The 16,096-nt window shown below is 40.2% G+C and overlaps 1 protein-coding gene across 3 annotated transcripts; it reads right to left on the reverse strand.

Annotated features, from left to right (window-relative positions):
* Positions 1–335: 335 nt before the first annotated feature.
* LOC143133919 (uncharacterized) lies at positions 336–15,798 on the reverse strand. Of its 3 annotated transcripts, none has more exons than XM_076293886.1 (8): positions 15,536–15,798; positions 11,493–11,849; positions 11,282–11,363; positions 9,595–10,053; positions 4,066–4,806; positions 3,825–3,895; positions 3,670–3,713; positions 336–2,046 (listed from the first exon to the last, which is right to left on the reverse strand). In XM_076293886.1, the coding sequence occupies exons 1-8, from the start codon at positions 15,746–15,748 to the stop codon at positions 2,010–2,012; spliced, it is 2,004 nt and encodes a 667-aa protein (XP_076150001.1). In that variant the 5' UTR covers positions 15,749–15,798; the 3' UTR covers positions 336–2,009. The 3 variants fall into 3 exon arrangements, with proteins under 3 accessions (XP_076150001.1, XP_076150002.1, XP_076150000.1); XM_076293887.1 differs by having other exon boundaries at positions 9,748–10,053; positions 15,521–15,798; XM_076293885.1 differs by having other exon boundaries at positions 15,521–15,798.
* Positions 15,799–16,096: the final 298 nt, after the last annotated feature.

Consider the following 16,096-nt stretch of genomic DNA (forward strand, 5'->3'; position numbering starts at 1 on the left):
TCTCATTCTTGTTGATTCCTTTCTCCCTTATAAAAATCCTATCACACTAGGCAACACTGCAAACGCATAGTCGCATGTCTCAAACTGTTACCAACTAGGGATTGTTTAATTAATTAATACCAATTTTAATCATATCAAAGAACAGCAAATCAATGTTATTTTCATGCTATATCATTATTTAAGAAAGATCTACCACTTAAAATGTAGCCTACATGAAATCTGTTGAACTTCTAATAAACTCATGGGTGGTGGTTAAGACATGTTTTTTCTTGAATAACTGCAAAGCATATGATCAATGAAGACAATGTCTGTAGTAGTTAGATGGTACATTTTTATTGACTTTATACAAACAATATCACTAGTGAACGCTAATTCAACTGTGTATTCAGGTGATCTACACTGCCTTATCAAAAGTCTTTGGGATTAAATGGAAAATTAGTGAAAAAGAGTATACGTAGAAACAGTAAACATCTCTTGCACCATGCATGGCATAAGGCAAGTTGTCTGGTATTCTTCAAGAGGTAGTCAATGGTGGAAAATAGCTAGATAAGTCTGATATCTTAAGGCGTCTACAAAAGTCATATAATGTATGCATAATGCATATAGCCTAATTATTGATTATCAAAGAGAGTTATTATTTCACACATTCACGTACGGATAACATAAAAGAGTGATTTGGGTAACTTTTCTATTTTCCACCACAGTATAGACCAGGGGTGGCTAACCAGTCCAGCATCAAGAGCCAAAAAATTTTTCACACAACAAAAAAGATGCCCACACTACAACATCGACTTAGGCCTATAGGCTACAGTTTAAATAGGCAGTTGGCAGAAGCTACAAATGATCATTTTCAGGAATGAGTAGCAAGCAACGAAGATAATCTGACACACATCACAAATTCGGGCAGCTGTGGCCTACTGGTTAGCACTCTGGACTTGTAACCGGAGAGTTGCCGGTTCGACCCCCGACCAGTGGGCCACGGCTGAAGTGCCCTTGAGCAAGGCACCTAACCCATCGCTGCTCCCCGAGCACCGCTGTTGTAGCAGGCAGCTCACTGCGCCAGGATTAGTGTGTGCTTCACCTCACTGTGTGTTCACTGTGTGCTGTGTGTGTTTCACTAATTCACGGATTGGGTTAAATGCAGAGACCAAAATTCCCTCACGGGATCAAAAGAGTATACTATACTATACTATACTATTCCCCCTCACGGAATGACTTATTAGCATGAGCAATGCAGCTTCAATGTAACAACTGATATGATGCCAATGTGACCATCAAATGTTCCGTCGAGTGTTCAGTAGCTATATTTTTTAAAAGAAAACACAAAAAGAAAAGGAGTCTGCTTCTCTGACTGACGTCTATATAGCCTACCTTTACCTTGTACTTGCAAAGGTCAGTGCCTTTGGGAAATGTTCAGGTTTGAAGCTTTATGCATCAGTTAAATCTGGCATACCAAGTACCAAACTAAAACAATTTTTTTAAACGGTGTTATTTTGGTTACGTTGACATATCAACCAGACGGATTATGCTACAAAAAGATAAATCCTCCTTTTGAATGTCCCGTGTTCGTCCTCCTATTTGCGCTTAGCTTCAGGGTTTTCCTGATTGCAACAGTAACATTACACCTGGCTAAAGAAACAAACGTGTTTCTTTTTTCCTATCCATAACATGACGGTAAAATTATTTTAATTTAAACATTGCAGCCTAACTATGAGTACTATCAAATTATGATAAGCATTTTCATTTACCAGAAATATAGGCTATTCCAAAAAATAAAAAACTCTAAGGCCAAGGAGAAGTGGGAACATCAGTTGAGCTGCCGCGAGCCGCACGAGAGAAGGTAAAGAGCCGCAGGTTCGCCACCCCTGGTATAGACAATTAAAATGTGCCAGTAGTTATATCCAAATTTACCACACGATACATCTCAGACCTTCTGGAATACTTCTTCACAACCTCATGAATTGACTAGAATTTCAAGTTGAATGAAATCAGTGTCATGGCCTCATTCTCTAGGCTGGCTCCCAGGAGTTTCTCCATTTCACACCACTGAAAAACAAGTCACACAATTCATCTAAAACTTAAACGTTTTATTTTTCCAGGACATTCCTTTCACCTACCTTTGTCTATAAATCTATAATCGCTGCATGTCAGTCTGTTTTACCATGTTTAAATAGTTGGTTACTTACATAGAATAGTCAAGTCAAGTCAGTTTATTTTATATAGCACATTTCATATGGCATACATAGACACAATGTGCTTTGAGTGGAGAGTTGTCATTAAATTATCTAAAATAAAAAACACACTTAGCAAAAGAAAAAAAAAGACAAAGAAATAAAAAAAAAGAAAAGAAAAAACAAAAACAAAAAGAAAGTTAATAGATAAAAATAATAATAATAAAATGGAGTGTTTTAAAAGCAGAGACCTGTAGTCATGAATTAAAAGCTAAAGAAAATAAATAAGTTTTAAGTCCCTTTTTAAAAGTGAGAATTGATTGTGATGACCTTAATTCCAGAGGTAGGCTATTCCAGAGGATTGGGGCACAGTAACTGAAGGCACCATGTGCAGCCTTAGTGTTGATTCTGGGGATTGTCAGGAGACATTTACTAGAGGACCTTAAGTGACGGGTAGGATCATAAAAAGATATCATATCAGAAATATAGGGTGGGGCAAGGCCGCTTACTGACTTAAAAACAAGAAGAAGTATTTTTAAAATCAATTCTTTGTTTAACTGGGAGCCAGTGAAGTGATTTAAGAATCGGGGTGATATGATTAAATTTAGGTGTTCTAGTGAGTATTCCAGCAGCTGCATTTTGGATAAGTTGAAGTTTGTTTAGCATCTGTTTTGTTAGACCAGCATAGAGTGTGTTACAGTAATCTAAACGACTGGAGATAAAAACGTATTAGGTATTATCTATCTATAAACCACTCTGTGAGTTGCACAGTTTTGAAAAAAAACGTTAAGGGTTGTTTTAAGGACATGTTAGTGCATGCCTGTACCCAGCCAGTCTGAAGCAGTCAAAGGCGATTCTAAACGAGTCAAAAAATCGAGACAGGACCCATCGTCAACATTTCTGTGTCCACCACTCTAGTTCATCCAAAACAAACCAGAAAAGGAACTCAAAGTGCTAAATACCAGAATTATCCTTTAACTATGTATTTCACATTTCACATCCAAACAACATCAACATTGTCTGTTTAACGGTTTGAGAGATGTGCAAAGAACTGACAGACATTACAGACATAATACACACATTCCTGGCTTTATAGATAGATAATATCTATTCTATGTAAGTAACCAACTATTTAAACATGGTAAACTAACTGGAGACTCGGTTAACATGAATCTAAAGGCTTGCCTCAGATGAGAACAGGAGCAATGCACTGGAGGAAACCAATCAGTTTGCCTTCCTTAATGGTGATTATAATAAGGACTGGGAATACTGTGTAATGGTGAGATTAATCACCACTGGTCTGTGATTCACCAGGCTACCAAGCAATTAAGATTGTAATGAAAATACTATACAGTACACAATGCACAGTACATCCTGTCAGAAATCAAGCACTACATTACATCACAGTAGGACAAGTGTCATTCTCTAAATGAGTATGATTGGTTAGAACACCACATTCACAATCTTGCATAACCCAGCATATGCAAAGTACACCTACCATGAAGAACATGGCCACCATTTCACCCTCACTTCCTCTTGACCCTGAGGAAATTCAAAACAATAAACCATGGTGTGGTCAATAGCACTGACATATAAAGATAGATATTGTAGGTTTGTATGAAGCATTGATAATCGGTGTTATATTTATCTTACATCAGCTGTAGTTCGTCTCTGCATAATTTTTTCAAAGGGATAAAGGGCACCATTCACATCATGTTTGCACTCTGAAACAGAAAATGTTTTATTAAAATCTTCACTTGAAGCAAAAGAAAAACTACAAATCAGATCATCCAAATGAAAAATGAATTACTGTACAGTTGATGGAACTGCCAACCACATTTTCAGCTATACAGGAACTACTATTACTAGCCTAAGCTTTCATTACAAAATTTACCTGGATCAGTCATCCTTCGTGTTTTTCTTGGAATCTTCTCACTCTTCTCTGCAGAGCTTCTTTTTAATGATGTGTCTTCTTTACCCTGTTGATTTGTGTCTCCTGATTTCACCCTGGCTTTAGAATTTGCTTTCTTTCTCTTGACTGCAGTGGATTTCACCTCCATGTCAGAGGGATTTTCAGTCTCAGATTCAGAAGACACACAGTGACTTGTAGTCTCTTCTGCAGTTGTGACCACTGAAGGGTTCTCTACTTTCGGTGACAGTAGACCGTTTGTTCCAGGTGGATCCATACATGGAGAGCTGTCCAGCTCATCTAAAGTCTCATGACTTCTGCCGCTGGTGTCCACCACAGCTGAACGGCTCCTGAGATGAAGGGTTGTGCCTGGTGCTGACAGACTCTCCGGGCTCAGACCCGCAGACCGACCACGACGTCTACCAGCTGCTGCAGGGGTGGCTTCGTTGGACTTTGGAGTGCCACTGACCACCCGATCCTGCCTGGCACCTGAAGAGTCCTCTGTGGCCATGCTAGAGCAAGGTTCTGCTGTGGCGGTGGAGCAGGTTGTTTCCTGGTCCGTTTGATGACGCGGCTGCCCCATAGGAGGGAACTGGCTCTTAGCGCCCTCTGCTGGCCAGACTGAAGCTCTTGGCAGTTCCTCATCAGCTCTGACCAGGGGCTCCTGTGGAGCAGAGGAGGAGTGGGCATCTGGGGAGAAGCTTGCAGAGCTGAACTCCAGGCACTCTGTTGGTTTTCATGGAGGGGGGGGGGGATAGGTTAACATCAAACTATGTTACAGAGTAACAGTCATTGCATTGTACGACATTTATGTCACACACATCTAAATACTACTAAATACTAGATGATTCAGTGGCGGTTCTACAAAAAGGCCTAGGGAGGACCCCCCCCCCCCCCCCCCCAAAACGGGTAAATTAGAGCGGCACTCGTGTGGTGCTGCTTGGTGAATGAGCTCAGAAACTACTCTTGGAGAGAGGAGCTACGATTTCTCCTGTTGCAAGAGTCGAAGGTAAGCAAATCTCGTATGTGATTTGTTGTTTTTGCACATAACCGTGTTACTGTTGTTCATTACACTGATAATGAACTCAAGTTTGTAAATGTCTGGTCTCAAAACATGTTTAGAAACTTAATCATATCTTAGCAAACTAATCGAAGCAGAAACGAATATCCAAATGTCAGTATCCTTGCTCTACACAATGTTGTGATGTTAACCACGTAACTTAATCCGTCTTGGCAGTTGCATTGCGATAACAAATACATTTGAGTAAAGTAGTGATTAACAGTAAGCTATCTGCAAGACATGTGTTAAGTAGGGAGGGATGGCAACGAAATGCATGACCCTACATTTTTTGTTTTCTTCTTGTAATCATGAAACGAGGAAGGGACATAGCGTCCTTTTTTGCCCCAGTGCAGCAGTGATAAACAAATCAAGGAGCAGGAAGAGGGAGAGCCAGAGGAGTCGGTGGAGGTTGGAAAGAGGGCATGTGATGCAAGTCAGGGCTCTGACACAGAGAGGGGAATTCCAGAGGGTGAGGAGCATGAAGAAGATGGAGAGGAAACATACAGGGACAGAGAGAGGAACAGCCAGCAAATAGATCAAGTACTGCATTATCAGGTTTGTGAAGAAGGTTCTTCTTACTATTTGCAAAGCAGTGCAATTACAATTTCATTGTAGGCCTACTGTGTGTCCTTAAAATGGTGATTTCTGCTGTAAATTCTTTTTTTGTCTTAATATGGCTCTAACGTTTCTTTTCTTAAAGTAAATACTTGGCTTACATTTTGAAATACATGCAGATATACATGCATTATGCAGAAGTGAATAAATGTTGTAGTTGTGCCCTATGTTTACTGTACATCTTTCTAGGATATCAGCAAGTCCAAGAATGATGTACCAGTACAGCCCAACTTGAATATATTCTTCAGGCCAAACTGGTATAATCTTCTAGCCTGGGTGCCATTCCGAACTTAGTCCCGCCCACAACATTTGAGGTCGGGAAGTTCGGTCTGGCATTGCTTCATAGAGCATCACAGTCCCGCCCCTCCTCCGAGAGAGCTTAGTTTCCGGAAGTAAATTTCCCATTCATTTCTCCAATTGACGTTTTGGAAAAATCCGTATCTAAAGAGTTTTAGAGCATGTCTTAGGCTAATCAGCTACGGCGTAACTCATAAGCATACAACATATCATTTCAAGTGAAAAAACGAAGAGAAAGTCCAAAAAAAGTCAAAGGTACAAGACTGTGTACATACTTTCATTTCCGAGCGAAGGAACTACTCATCCCATAAACCACCGCGCCTCACTGAAAAATATATAAGCAGCACGAACCAGCGTCAAGTAATTTCCAACCGGCAACAGCACGCGAACCCTTTCCTCCAAACAATGATTTTTATATAGTTAATAGCAGTTATTTCAGGAGTAATCGTGTAAATAATAGTGTTTTGGTATTGAATGTTATATTTACCATCGTGTATTTTATATCGTGTGTGTGAAAGCGGTTAACGTTAACGTTAGCAACATTGTGCAGTGCTTCTTATCTGACTGCCATCCTGATGCATGGACCAGTGCATGGTCTGCTCTTGGACCACCATATTCAGTTTATTAACTTGCTGTGAATTATTACACAAAATGTTCATTAAATGTACGAAGAAGTATTTCTAGGTTAATGATTGATGATATGGCTCGTACAGTATGAAGGCTACAGTAGCCTAGCTAATGTTAACTAGCATTACCAACCTCCCTGCAAAACTCACCACACAACTTCGTAGGTTTGATAGGTCTTGTCCCTTATGCTGGCCCATACAAAACCCACAAGCTGACCCTCGACACACAACAGTCAATAATGTGACCCGATTTAAAGTGGTTTTCACCCCTTTGTACACTCTTGATTTCGTCCTTGAAACTGAAATATTCACGGGGGCATGGACGGTTTGCTAACCATTTTACTGCAGTGTCTACCCGGTGGTAGCATCCAGCTTTGCTATCAGCTAGCTAGCTAGTTCAAAGGTTTAAGTTCTTAATGGGGATATACAGGGCTTTTTATGCCTCGACTAAAGTTGATGTTTCATATAAACAACAATTCATGTTCATAGAAACAAGGTCACTAAAACATAATATATTTCATACCTGTGTTGCAGCATGTAGGCTAATGTTAGCAGCATTATAATGACATTCTAATGTCTGAAAGGCTAATGATATCAGCTACCTGAAAAGTTAAGTGTTCAAACATTTCCAGTGTTCTATTTGATGGTGTATTGGCCCTGACTAAGTTTGTGTGATATATAAACCACAATCCTTGTTGATACAAGTACCAATGTTCGTCTAGAAAGTTTTTATTCACATTAAGATTTTCGCCATAGGCAGTAAAAGACTCTGCCATCTTTGTCAATAATTTTGGCTGATAAAGTTTCAAACTATGACCTTAACGGCCTTTCCACCAATCAGAGGCATCACTGTGGCATTGTGGGATTGTTCAGGATTGTGGGTAATGAAGTACTTATCCAAGACATCGCGAATAAAAGACATTTATCTCAAAACGAGGTTAGTGCCCCGTGAACTTTTGGCGTCTATATGAGCATACACAATCGCTAAGTACAGCCGTAGCTGGTTTTGAGTCTACCATGTGCAGTTAAGTTTTTATGGCTTATACCCGAATTGTCAATGGAGAAATTGCATTGAATTCTTACTTCCGGAAACTCCTGTGGGCGGGACTGTGATGCTCTATTGTGGTGGAAGTATGCTCGCCCTATATTGGGCGGACCAATCAAATCAGGCTTTACGATGATGGACAGGTGAGCAACAGCGCCTGGTCTATTGACCTCTCCAGAATAAGTCCCGCCTCCGTAACATCCGTATCCATCCAACTTCCGGGCGTGGATTGTCTACGGGAAATAACATGGCGTTTCGAAATATCATACCGGTAAAACATCTGTATGTAGCGAAGTTGAAAAAGCTGGTGGGCAGATTGGCCTTCACACTTCTGCCATATAGTTTCCACTGGATTTTTTGATTGTCGGTGCCGTTTAAGTAGTATACTATAGACTATACTACTTAAACGGCACCGAAAATCAAAAAATCCAGTGGAAACTAGATGGCAGAAGTGTGTAGGACAATCTGCCCAGCAGCTTTTCTACTTTGTCACCTACAGAGTTTGACAGGTACGATCTTTCAAAACGCCATGTTATTTCCCATAGACAATCCACGCCCGGAAGTTGGATGGATACGGAAGTTAGGAGGCGGGATATATTCTGGAGAGGTCTATGACGTCATCTGAGCATGCTTAGATTAGGCTTATGTTTGAAACAAAAACGCTGTGGCTAGAAGGATACATGGCTTTTAAGACCCTATATGGAAAATTCATATTATTTAATGAGGTATCACTGAAAACAATTATTTCTGAAAACTTTGGCCAAAGTTGAGATGTGGGAAAACTCGTGGTTTCACTTTCATCAAGGGAAAACAGCGCTGTTGCATTGCGACATGTTCCCTCGTTCGTTTGAAATCTCTGATTGACCACCTGTTCGAGGGATTTGCGACAGCCTTTCTCAGCTGTTTAACATGTTTGTAGCATATCACTGTTCAACAGAATTATTTTTAAAAACGGAGGGGATAAAGGAGAAGAAGGATGGTTTGTGTGTTTTCTTCCTACACCTCACGGTAAGCTATTTTGTTGCTCTGATTGGTTAGGTCTATCCAATTGAGTGCAGGGGCATTCCCCCCCTGTATCGGTTGAAACACGCCCTATAATTACATCCCAATGGAGCAGTATCAGACTCATATTCTGACTAGAATTGAGTATGACTACGTCAGGCTAATAATCTTCATCCATGGCTTGAGTATTCTGTCATGATGGACTCTACATATTGCTAGACATTTTAGCACACCAAATGCCCCAGTTGAATTGGTTTGTTTTATTGAGCCATACAGGGAGGTTTTCTTTGAGCTAGACTGTGCAAGATTGCTGTAACCCTTCCTGTAAGCCTCTGTTGCTGTAGTGTAGTGTATCTATATTTAATTAAAATTCAATTGATCCAGAATTATGCCAATTCAAATACTAAAGTATGGACTCAACTGTGGAATTGACACCCTGTACTGTATTTTTCTTCATTTTTTATGACCCTACCTCCCTTGCACCTGCACTCACTCTTGTACAAAATAAATGTATATATGATTTTAAAGTGAAATAATGTTTATAATCTTTAAATATCATTTGTTGCCACAATTTGTCTAGAACCGCCACTGAGAGGATTCCTGCACAATTATGTGCAAAACTATGTGTTTGAAATTCTCAAAGCTCCATTTTAGTTATTAAAAGTTATTTCCATCCCCTGATAAAACCTACTCATTCTTTAGACAACGTCACGGCACTTTCTAAATCAATCAAATCCAACTGATTAGAAGAAAGGAAAATAGATCAATTTGGTGGGGTTTTTGTTTCCATTCCACTCCCTATATGATACCCATTTTCACAAATGCAAATTCACAGAATTCAATTCAAAGCATTCCTATGAGGTACTTACGCTTTTTGAACTCCTGCCATGAAGGAAATTCTCTAAGCCGCACTTTTATTTTATGTTTTCTAGTGAACCCCATAGCATTTACATCATCTTCAGTATGAGGGACCAGAGGGGAACTTGTGTGCTGTGCTGAAGAGGAGATGGAGATCGTCCTACCAGCGGGCTGGCTTTGCTGTTGATCGATGGTATGGAAGGCCTGATCTGACTTCAGTGGAGAACCGCTGACTACCCCATCCTGCCTCGGACCGGTAGATTCCTCTGTGGCCTTGCTGGAACTAGGTTCTGCTGTGGCGGTGGAGCAGGTTGTTTCCTGGTCCGTGTGATGGTGCGGCTGCCCTACAGCAGGGAACTGGCTCTCGGCGCCCTCTGCTGGCCAGACTGGAGCTCTCGGCAGCTCCTCATCAGCTCTGACCAGGGGCTCCTGTGGAGCGTCCGGCACACTGTTGAACTCCAGCTGGTACTCTGCAGATCCACAACACATGTAGGAGGAAGACAGATAAAAGTGTACAAGAAAGTGGGAAAAGAAACTTCAGTAAATGAAACAATAACTAGCCAACACCTCAAGATGGACATCAGCATCATTTTTATAAACAAGCAAAGGATTTGTGTACAATACAAAGATCGACAAAGTTTTTTCCTGTTGGGATTGCCAGCAGGCTATCAGAGATGAAGTTTCATAATTTCCTCTATTATTTCTACTATTTAGAGGAAGACTGTGGCCATTACACACAGAAGTTGTTATCATGATGTTTGTAGTCTTAGGAACCGTATTAGTAACTTAGACACATTGTGTTTAACACCAGTCCTCTACAACAGTATTTCATGAAAAACAGTGCACCAGAAAAGCTAAGATCAAATAGCCTGGTTTGCACAATAAAGTCCAAAATGTGTAGGTTCACTTTTAACAAAGCATCTACATCACAACATGAATTTCAATTTAAAATATTATCGCTTTTTCGAATATACATTGCAAAATGTTATTTTTCTTTCTGGCTATGAAGTTAATTTGCAATATCCACAAACAAAAAACAGTCTTTTTTCACTAGAGAGATGTTGCATTGTATGGGATTTCACACAACGGCCATTCAACAATCAAGCCTATTGAATGTCAAATACAAAATCACTAACACATCAACCTTTGTGGGCAAAAAACATCACCAGCAGAACTGCCTTCAAGAGCATTTTACTGAGGTTATCAAACAGACACCTTCCTTCATGGGTGTTTCATTGAATTAGGCCCACAACACCTCCAGAAGGCTCCATAGTGGTATCTGACGTCCCAGACCAACCCAACACCAGACTAATGATGGATTCTCTCCCAACAAATACCGACAGATGCTTCAGATTCGCAACCCTTGATGCGGGCTCCAACAAATACCAACAAACTCTTCAGTCAATCCTCTTCGTTGCTGTGACTGTTTATGATCCAATCAGCAACAAACAAAAACATAACCTTAATGAGAGCACCAAAAGTATCAGCAAACTCTTCAGTCAATTATTTATGTAAAATTATTCAGTAAAATGATTTGTGCATACTGTTGGTACAGGAGAAACATTATTTCGTTCATTGTTGTACATAAAATAAAAAGTTCATAAAATGGCAATTAAAAAAATCTTCAATCTTAATTTTAAAATGACCCTGACAAATGACAGTTATTCACATACAGTATATGTAGTCTACTGTCCTTACCAGGTGGCTGCACCATTGTTTCTGCATTCATTGGTTCCTCTGCTTTCATCACAACACACTCCAGCGCAAACTCCACCACAGTCTAAGAAGTTGTTTAATTTGAGAGAAGTTATATTTCATAAGAGATACTTAATTAAATAAGTTCTAGTCATAACATTATAAGTAACATTTACACTTAATGATGGCAGTAAAGCCTGTGTAATATGCCCACCTCTGTGCTCTCTGGGACTGGCTGTCCATGGAACAGGGCGGTTTCCAAAAAACGCTGTTCTGGCTCCACTTTGAGGGCCGGCAGGTTGTCGCACACAACCTGAGTACACAATTGCTCCATCTCCTTCAGTCTGTGTGTGAGGACTGCCACTTCCTTCTTCATCTGCATCAACTCAGCTTCTGCTCCCATGTACATTTCATCAAATATGGAGACTATTCCTGATGTCGTTTTCACCATCAAAGACTCCATGAGAGACAGGATCTTTCTCCGGAATAGGGCAGCCCCAGATGTAAACTCTTCCTGGAATCTGATGGGTTCATAGTTTTCTTGAGGTGTTGCTGATTTGTTCTGCTTGGACTATTATAACACACAATAAAATGTAATTAAATGTCAGACCCATTTGTTTACACCTCACTAGCCATTACAGAATTCCCCAGACAATGCCTAACTTGCATTTAGATGTCTACCTTTCCATTCATTTTCAGTCCACATCAATGGAAAAGAGATGCAAAAAATGAGTTTAGGTATTAAGTATAACATATTCGGTAGGCTACATTTTGACAAGAAGCAAAAAGACTACAGCCTATCACTTTGCAGACCTGACTTCGACCAGTGCAGCTAATAAATGTTTTGCAGCAATTTCAGGTCTCAAGAGTTTGCAGATTTCACGTCCACAGTCTTGCTCGCAAAGAGACTAGGCCTATACAGTACATGTTCAAGAAGCCATTCTGGGTTTCCATTCAACTTTTTGATGCTCATATTTTGACAATTCGACTAAGAAACCCTGACTGGAAATACTTGAAATTTACATTAAAAATAAGCCTACACAAAAACATGGATCGCATAATTCTCAAATCGCATGCAGGCTATACGAATAGGGTTGATGGAAACACATTGTATTATCCTAGCCTACCTGTGTCCAAAACGTTGACCTAACGACCGAATGTTTGATACCACAACTCCTCCCTCAACAAGGACTGTAATTCACATAACACAGTAGCCTGGCTAACGCCTCATCTCATTGAGATGGGGTCTGGGGGTACTTCATTACCCACAATCCTGAACAATCCCACAGTGATGCCGCATCACTGTGGGATTGTTCAGGATTGTGGGTAATGAAGTACCCCCAGACCCCATCTCAATGAGATGAGGCGTTAGCCAGGCTAGTGTTAATTTTGTCACCTATTTTTTATTTAATCTTAGTCTTGTGCTGAAATGTCCTTTTTAGTCTTTGTCATATTTAGTCATTCAAATATAATTTTTGTTAGTCAAGTTTTAGTCGACTAAAAGTCTTCTCATTTTAGTCTAGTTTTAGTCAAAAGAAAACTAAAGGTATCTTAGTCAAGTTTTAGTCTGAACATTTTAGTCTTTTTTTAAATAACAAATTATTTCAGTGAAATAGGGTTTCACACATCTCAATTTTCCAACAATATTGTGTGTCCACAGGGCTACTCGTCTGTTATAATTACTCATTCTGATTTTTTGTCAGTCAGTATGTTTACATGCACAGGTACAGTTATAGCTCGGCTAGGATTTGACCATAGACAGTAAAAGATTTGACTGGACCACTGTCATGATCTTCGTAGACCTCTCAAAGTGGTGGTGTGGTTCTCCCCTTATTAGACATTCTCTGGTAACGTCGAAGGGTAAAGTCACGTGACTTCTTTTGTAGTTCGTTTATGAAACAAAAGGAGCAATTTTGAATCCAGGCTGCCTATCAGCAGAGAATGTCTAATAAGGGGAGAACTGCCACTCTCGGAAAACTTCCGGTTTCTGAACTGGTTGCAGTTCCTTCTGTGGTTCCACATGAGGGCGCTCGTCCACGAGTGCAGAATGCATGGAGGTCTATGGAGCTGTACCCCTCAAAATCCACTTTTCTCTCTTTTTTTTTTTTCAAGTAATTTGAGTATTGTATTCGAAAGGGGAGGCAAAGAAAATACACTTGGTTGAGTATTATATTTTTTAAAGTCACTTAATTGTTCTTAAAAGCCTTTCAAATGTGTCAATGACGTCATTCATTAGCACAATGCTAGCGTGTTATGTGCAACAACGACCCAACCTGTAAGAAATCAAAAGGACATAAGTACTCGTTCATTCAACTTTTGACTTATAACCCATGTTGAAGTTATACAAACTACAATCAAATCTGAGATTTGACAACGACAATCAGGTGAAAGAGACCATTTTAGCCGTCTAGCTCCATTGACTCCCATTCATTCTGCACTCATGGCGATCGCCCCCAGTGGAACTCTGGTGGAACTGCATCCAAAAAACTGCATCCAAAATTCGGTACAATGAGACTATCTCAATTCTCTGTTCCCCTTCCCCTTCATCTTACCCCTAGCCCTTGTCCCTCGAAACCGAGTGGCAAGACATAGGGGTGAAGAATATTCCCCTTGGACATGAGATACCACTAGCCAACCATAAGGGAGAGCTAAATGATTGAAACACTTGAATTAACGTAATTTACAGAGATCGTACCACACTGAAAGCTAATATTTTGTCACTAGCAACATGTCTTCTGTCAAATAGGCTATCATTGCATTTTCAGCTCGGAATAAAACCGTTCAGGAATTATTTCAACAACAGCAGAACGTGCCTATGTTCGTTCGCAGCCAACCTTCTGGTCCGGGTGAATGAAACAGGGATGGGGGACAAAATAAACATGCAGTTTGCTATGTAAACATCCCACAACTCCTTCGATATTTTACAATAATATCCAAATGGTCGTTACTTGACATCAGAAGCAATCGCTACCTGTAGCCTATGCGAGGAGTCGGCAGCAGCAGCATTCATATCAGACGAGCGGTAAAAAAGTTCAGCGAATTTAGCTGCTGTTGGACTTTTCTGACATGGTATGCTGCCAATTCGCGGGGTAGACATGGAAATATGTAAAATGCGAGACATTCGCGCAAATAATGATGTGCTGTTAACATTCACAAAACAGCGATTTTTGAAAACTTCCTCGTGAAGAACAGGACCTTCAATATGGTCACAAGATTGAATGCAACATAAAACAATTACCATTTTAATTTTATAATCCTTATTAATGCCAACATTTCATGTCAATGAATCTCTCGTGTGCTTATTTTTCCGGTGTGAGCGTTGTATGTTGGGTATTTCTCTTACCCCTAAGCTCCCGATCTTACTTGGTTTTAAGGGGTATCTACCCCTTGCCCTTATCCCTACCCCTCGATCGAAATGAGAATTGAGATAACCCTTCGTCAAAACTAAGGGGAAGGGGGAAGGGGAAGGGGTAAAATAGAGAATTGAGATTGGCCCTTAATACGGAGTGGCAAGGCTCTCAGTAGACGGGCTCTGCTAGCAGCGTGAATAAAATCGTGCGCATGAGGCAGCATGGGAAAACCCAGGCTAATAAGGTGGATTGGACTATGCGCTCAGCACTAGCCGAATTTTCATAAATGCGCTATGCAAATGATAATGTGCAGTTCAAGTTATCTGTAAACATGGCGGGACCCTAGCCCATGGGCCATGACGGCCCAAATATAATGCTTTTCACCATCGTTGAGGTTTGTGACTCACAGACTCACCTTCAACTGTTTATAAATTGTGTTTGTCAAGTAGATGGTTCATTAAATTCGTTACCTCATTTCGCTTTGATTTTACTTCTGCACTGTATTGCAAATAGGCAAGCCATTCAGTTGTCCATTCGCATCTCATTAAGCCAAAATACGCCCAGACTGCAGACTTAACACGGCTGAAAAATCTCTTGCACATTTTCCTAGATCATTGCAGTAACAACGCTATAAACTTCACGCCTGCGTGGTTTGAATTAGTGCTACTAACTACTAACTTTGTAATGACTAATCTTTCGACACATTTTTCGATTAGTCGACTATCTAAACGACTAATTTTAAAAGAAAAATCAAGTGTTATTTTTGTTGTGTCCATTTTATTTTGAACTCAACTGAATGGCCAAAACATAAAATCGCTCCTGTGCCATAAACAATATAAATAACGTCAATGTTACACAATAAAAAATACAATATAAATAACTTAAATATTACCGTTAATTTACATACTATTTCTGTGGGCGCAACTTCAACAACTCCTGTGTGTTTCCTTTTCAGGTGTTCGTGCATCGCGGTTGTGCTCCCGTGATAAGCAAGTGAAGTTTGACAGAGTGTACAGACCACTCTTTTGTTACCAGTTGGCCTGAAATACTCCCATACTTTCGAAGGTTTTGGTCTAGAGCTAATTCTCGGACTTGATTCGGAGGACTCTGCCTCCGCCATTTTTCGTCAAAGCAAGCAAGCATGCAGTGAAGGCGGAAGGAAGGAGTTAAGCATTTAGAGACGAGACAATAGACAAAAGAAATGGACGAACAGACTCCGTCGTTTTCGATGGGAGGGCACTGACACAAATTGAACGTTTTTTTAGTTGGTCCCCCATCGTACTGCGCAGACTCGCACTTTTAACTTCGTGACAGCCTTCGAAATGAATCTTGTAACTCAGATGGTTCACACAGAAATTCTTGTACTTCCTTCGCCTTTAGAGTCATCAAAATTAAACATTTATTTATGTATTATTATATCATCCTCACAACAAGTGATATCAAGTCGTGTTAATGCAGTGGCGTAGGC

Source organism: Alosa pseudoharengus, unplaced genomic scaffold (genome assembly GCF_046254945.1).
Source record: "Alosa pseudoharengus isolate Yale_2024_CS ecotype anadromous, Long Island Sound unplaced genomic scaffold, YU_APseudo_1.1 YU_APseudo_1.1_scf_2, whole genome shotgun sequence".
Lineage (NCBI taxonomy): Eukaryota > Metazoa > Chordata > Actinopteri > Clupeiformes > Clupeidae > Alosa > Alosa pseudoharengus.

What these genes read in the sequence shown, in the direction of transcription:
- LOC143133919 (XM_076293885.1), bottom strand. Translation starts at nt 15,748, where the DNA reads ATGGCGGAGGCAGAGTCCTCCGAATCAAGTCCGAGAATTAGCTCTAGA. An exon ending in AAATAGTATGTAAATTAACG is followed by an intron (nt 11,850 to 15,520) that starts GTAATATTTAAG and finishes GTGTTATAATAG; the next exon opens with TCCAAGCAGAACAAATCAGC. An exon ending in ACGAAGGATGACTGATCCAG is followed by an intron (nt 3,896 to 4,065) that starts GTAAATTTTGTA and finishes TTTCTGTTTCAG; the next exon opens with AGTGCAAACATGATGTGAAT.